At 35.8% G+C, this 4,570-nt stretch overlaps 1 protein-coding gene across 1 annotated transcript; it reads left to right on the top strand.

The window, feature by feature from the left end:
* The first annotated feature begins 374 nt into the window (after positions 1-374).
* LOC107806636 (polygalacturonase At1g48100) lies at positions 375-4,358 on the top strand. Its single transcript, XM_016630830.2, has 7 exons — positions 375-835; positions 1,600-1,731; positions 2,141-2,368; positions 2,455-2,502; positions 2,585-2,792; positions 3,398-3,588; positions 3,734-4,358. The coding sequence occupies exons 1-7, from the start codon at positions 518-520 to the stop codon at positions 4,124-4,126; spliced, it is 1,518 nt and encodes a 505-aa protein (XP_016486316.1). The 5' UTR covers positions 375-517; the 3' UTR covers positions 4,127-4,358.
* The last annotated feature ends 212 nt before the right edge of the window (positions 4,359-4,570 follow it).

The raw sequence follows: 4,570 nt of genomic DNA, 5'->3' as shown, positions 1-4,570 counted from the left end.
ATTTGTCATGAAAAGACACTAGGTACACACAAAAAAAAGGAAATGCCTACCTGCTTAAACACAAGAAAACAATTTCCTAAATGTAACAGGTGAACAATATAACTAAATTTAATTTTGCAATTCCCTTTTAGATGTTTATGTAAATGGCAAAACTTAACAGATAATGCTACATTATTTTGCATGGCCATAAAACAACAGTTTTCTTTCTTTTTTTTACTCCATATGCCGAAGAGGGTGAATGTGATAGGGTAACAAATTTGTTTTCAGCCAAACAAAATCACATCAAGAAAAGGAAGTTAATTAATAAAAAAGATAGGGGACCAAGAATGAATGACATAAATGCCTAGCACATCATTAAACAAAAACTTTGCTTATGCATGTACAGTTTTCATTTCATTTAACATTTGCATATTCCTTCCTATATAAACCACCAGAAGCTCCTCTGTTGGCTAAGTTAAAACAAAGAGCACTCTCCTCCCTACATTGCTTCTCTCTTCCAACATACTTAGTTGAAAAAATGGGAGGATTTAGTTTTAGGAACTTCACATTTATGTTCATAGTAGCATTTCTTGTTTGGTCATCAAATGTAGAGACTTGTTATGCAAGAAGAGGCAGGCATTGGAGACAAACAACAACTTCCTCTGCTTCTTTGTACAAGAAGAAAGGAAAGTCTCACCATCATAATAATGGGAGCAAGTCGAAGCCAAAACACTCGTCTCCGCCAAGTATGCCAACAAACCCGCCAAGAAAAGGCTACGACGATGTGCCTTCGTCCACCATCTTCGACGTAAGAAGTTTCGGTGCCACTGGAGATGGCAAGACTGATGACACTAAGGTAAACTCCGAATTTTCACCTGCCATGACACTAGCTAGAAAGTTCCAGGCTAACTTTCACGTATTACTAGTAAACTGATTAATTGCACCAAATGTAGTGGCTTTCCTGTTATAGTGGATAAAGTCCCGTGACTATACCTGAAATTAATCCAGTATTAGGCAATTGTCAGTTACAGTCATGAATACTTTGGTTTCTACTTAGAGGCCTAGAATTGGCTCCCTACCACAATCCAATTTAGCAAACTATAGGCTAAATTTTTTGCAATTCCCATTGGATTGGAGCTCAATTGCCGAAATGTCAGCTCGTAGAGGCTGCAAATTGGCACTTATTAGTTGTTCTTTATCACGTTCAAGAAAGAAAAAGTTTCCTCTGTTCAATAAGAGGGTCTGACGGGTCACCAATTAGACATTGTAAATAAAGTTGATGAAAAGAGTCCTGGGAATTCACATAAATAATTTCATGTTTACGGGACAAAAAGGTAGGTAACTGTGACAATTCCTTGCTTTATTACACTATTGAACAATCTTTATATATAGTACTACAAATAAGATAAGACAATATTGCAGGCAGAGTCATTGAGAAATGAGGTGGCTCCCACTCAAATGATTCTCGTTAGTGGTAGTTCACACTAAATTACAACTGAATATGTTATGAAAAAATTTATAACAAGTAACCAAAATCAAGAGAAACATGAAAATAAGGTAAAAATGCATATATTTACATTACTAACCATGAAATATTTAATTCTTGTGTTGTAACCACAGGCATTTCAAGCTGCATGGGCAGCTGCTTGTAAAGTGGAAGCTTCGACGTTTGTCGTTCCGTCACAATATGTATTCCTTGTCGGACCAATTTCATTCTCAGGTCCATACTGTCAGCACAACATTGTTTTTCAGGTTAGTAAAGATACAGATTATCAGCATATATGCAAAAACCTATCTTACTTAGATCTTTAGTCTACCTTGACATATTACAAATACACAACAGATTATTTAAAATAAAAAATAAAAAAAATAAACTGCTCATAATTGCATACATGTCTGTGAACAAGTCCATATAATATAGTCTAAAACTGCAGGCTATCAAAAGGTCTATAACTCTGTCCTCTTTTGCAAATGCATATACAAAGTTGCCCCTATCCTCTGTCCTCAAGAATTACACTATTTCGAATCATAATTTTGATAGTAATTAAAATACATTAGGCAGCATTCAAGAACCATTATGTGTTTCAGTTTTAAAATTGCGGATTAGGGACTTTGTATATTAAATTTGCAGCAATAGTGATGAAAATGCTCTGTTTTGCAGCTTGACGGAACAATAATTGCTCCAGTAGATGCCAAATCTTGGGGTTCAGGTCTTATGCAATGGCTTGAATTTACCAAATTGGTTGGGATTACAGTTAAAGGAAGCGGGGTAATTGATGGGAGAGGTTCAGTTTGGTGGCAAGATACCCCATATGATGATCCTCTAGATGATGAACTAAAACTAATCATCCCATTAAACAAGACATCATTGAGATATCCTCCAATTCCTGTAATTATCTCACAATTTCTTATCCATTAAACAGAGTTTACCATCTCTGTTCCTTTCTAATACTCTTTCCAAAATTTGTGTGGCAGCTAAATAGCTCACTTGGTGGTGGAAAAATGCCAAGCATTAAGCCAACGGTAAGGACCACTTCAAATTCTGAGCTGCATAACTTGGCCATTTAAGTGCTCATTTGATACTAAATCAATGTTTAAAATGCAGGCACTTCGATTCTATGGGAGTTTTAATGTTACTGTAACAGGCATCACAATTCAGAATAGTCAACAATGCCATCTCAAATTTGACAACTGCATAGGGGTAACAGTATACAATTTCACTGTCTCATCTCCTGGTGATAGTCCTAATACAGATGGAATCCATTTACAGAACTCCAAAGACGTGCTAATCCGCAGTTCCAACATTGCGTGTGGTAATTCCTACATTGAATTTAGTTCAACTAAATACTACAAACCAGTCCAAAAGGCTTGAGGCAACTATTTCTTCAAAAATTAAGACCCCTATGTGTAAAAGAATTCTCTCACCATTGAGTGAAAAGTTTTACAACTAACATAACTGATAAATGAGAGAAGATGCCAGAATATTGTCCACTTTGATAATTCCATAAGGACCACATTCTTGAATTTTAACCGCTAACATTTCAACACCTAGCAACTGCCTATCTGTTATTTATGCTTTGAGCACCACAAGCTTTAAGACCCTTACCTGCAAAAACTGATCTTGTCTAGATAGTAAAAGTACAAGTTCAATATAGGGTGAGACTTGTAACCCCACACATAGGAAATTTGTCTTTTGTCAATTATTTCAGTTCTATTGCATCTTTGTCATTTATTTCAGTCCTATTGCATTATCTGTAGATGCCAAAACTGCTCAAAAAAAGATGCAAACCTATATGAAAACTTTATGATAGCATAGACAATTTGAACATCAAAAGAGCTAACCACATATTTGTCCTTTAATTTAAATGTTAGTACATGCTAAATATACTCACCGACAAACTTTTTTGGTTTCGTACAGGAGATGACTGTGTCTCCATACAAACTGGATGCACCAATGTGTATGTACACAACATAAATTGTGGACCAGGACATGGAATCAGCATTGGAAGTCTGGGGAAAGACAACACAAAGGCTTGTGTTTCAAACATTACGGTCAAAGATGTTGTTATGCAAAACACAATGAATGGTGTCAGGATTAAGACATGGCAGGTATGGTCAGGCAAATGTTTAGTTGTCTTAACATCCAGTAAAACATTTTTACTTCTGGACTACATATTGCTACGAATCAGATTTGAGGAATTAGAGTTCAAGTGTTCTCTATAACCAAAACTAATGTTCGATTCTACTACTGCAGGGAGGGTCAGGGTCAGTACAAGGAGTGTTTTTCTCGAACATTCAAGTTTCAGAAGTCCAACTACCAATTGTAATTGATCAATTCTATTGCGACAAGAGCAAATGTAAGAACCAGACATCTGCAGTGGCTTTATCAGGAATCAACTTTGAAAGAATTAGAGGAACATATACAGTAAAACCAGTGCATCTAGCATGCAGTGACAGTATGCCATGTCAAGACGTGACCTTGACGGATATCCAACTAAAGCCAATACAAGAGCGTTACCACATGTATGATCCATATTGTTGGCAGACATTCGGAGAGTTGTATACTCCTACTCTACCTCCAATTGATTGTTTACAAGTCGGTAAACCATCGAGCAACAGAATTCAGGGAGATCATGATCAATGCTAGTATAGTAAGACTATTACCTATATTTATATTTTTGGTGTTTTCTTTTGTGTGGCTGGCATAGTTTTGCTGACCCCTATTACACCATATATAGAATGATTGCATATTCTTAATGCATTATAAGAGTATAGAATTTCTTTCTTTTTAGTAGGATTACTGTGTGAGCTGGTATTGAATTATTTTTAATAGTAAGAATTTCTATAGTAAGGTATGAAAAGGCACTTCCTTTTGCACAGAACTGTCAGCTTATATGAGTCTAACTGAAATGAGTACTCTACAGATAAATCAACATTCCGGACAATACCAATGACGACCTAAAGCACAAGGTTTTACTACTCAGAATGTTCTATCGGTTATGCGACCAAAAGAAAAGAACACAGGAAACTTTGCAACCATAAAAAGAATCATAAACCTTTGAAGAATTTAACAAAGTAAAACATTTTGACA

This window comes from Nicotiana tabacum, chromosome 20 (assembly GCF_000715075.1).
Source record: "Nicotiana tabacum cultivar K326 chromosome 20, ASM71507v2, whole genome shotgun sequence".
NCBI classification, from domain to species: Eukaryota; Viridiplantae; Streptophyta; class Magnoliopsida; order Solanales; family Solanaceae; genus Nicotiana; species Nicotiana tabacum.
This window is presented reverse-complemented; position numbering and strand designations above follow the sequence as displayed.

Bases quoted from the DNA above. Each gene is read 5' to 3' on its own strand.
- LOC107806636 (XM_016630830.2), top strand. From the start codon at position 518: ATGGGAGGATTTAGTTTTAGGAACTTCACATTTATGTTCATAGTAGCA. The intron at 2,369-2,454 runs GTAATTATCTCA...TTTGTGTGGCAG, and splicing joins TGAGATATCCTCCAATTCCT to CTAAATAGCTCACTTGGTGG. The intron at 2,503-2,584 runs GTAAGGACCACT...TTTAAAATGCAG, and splicing joins TGCCAAGCATTAAGCCAACG to GCACTTCGATTCTATGGGAG.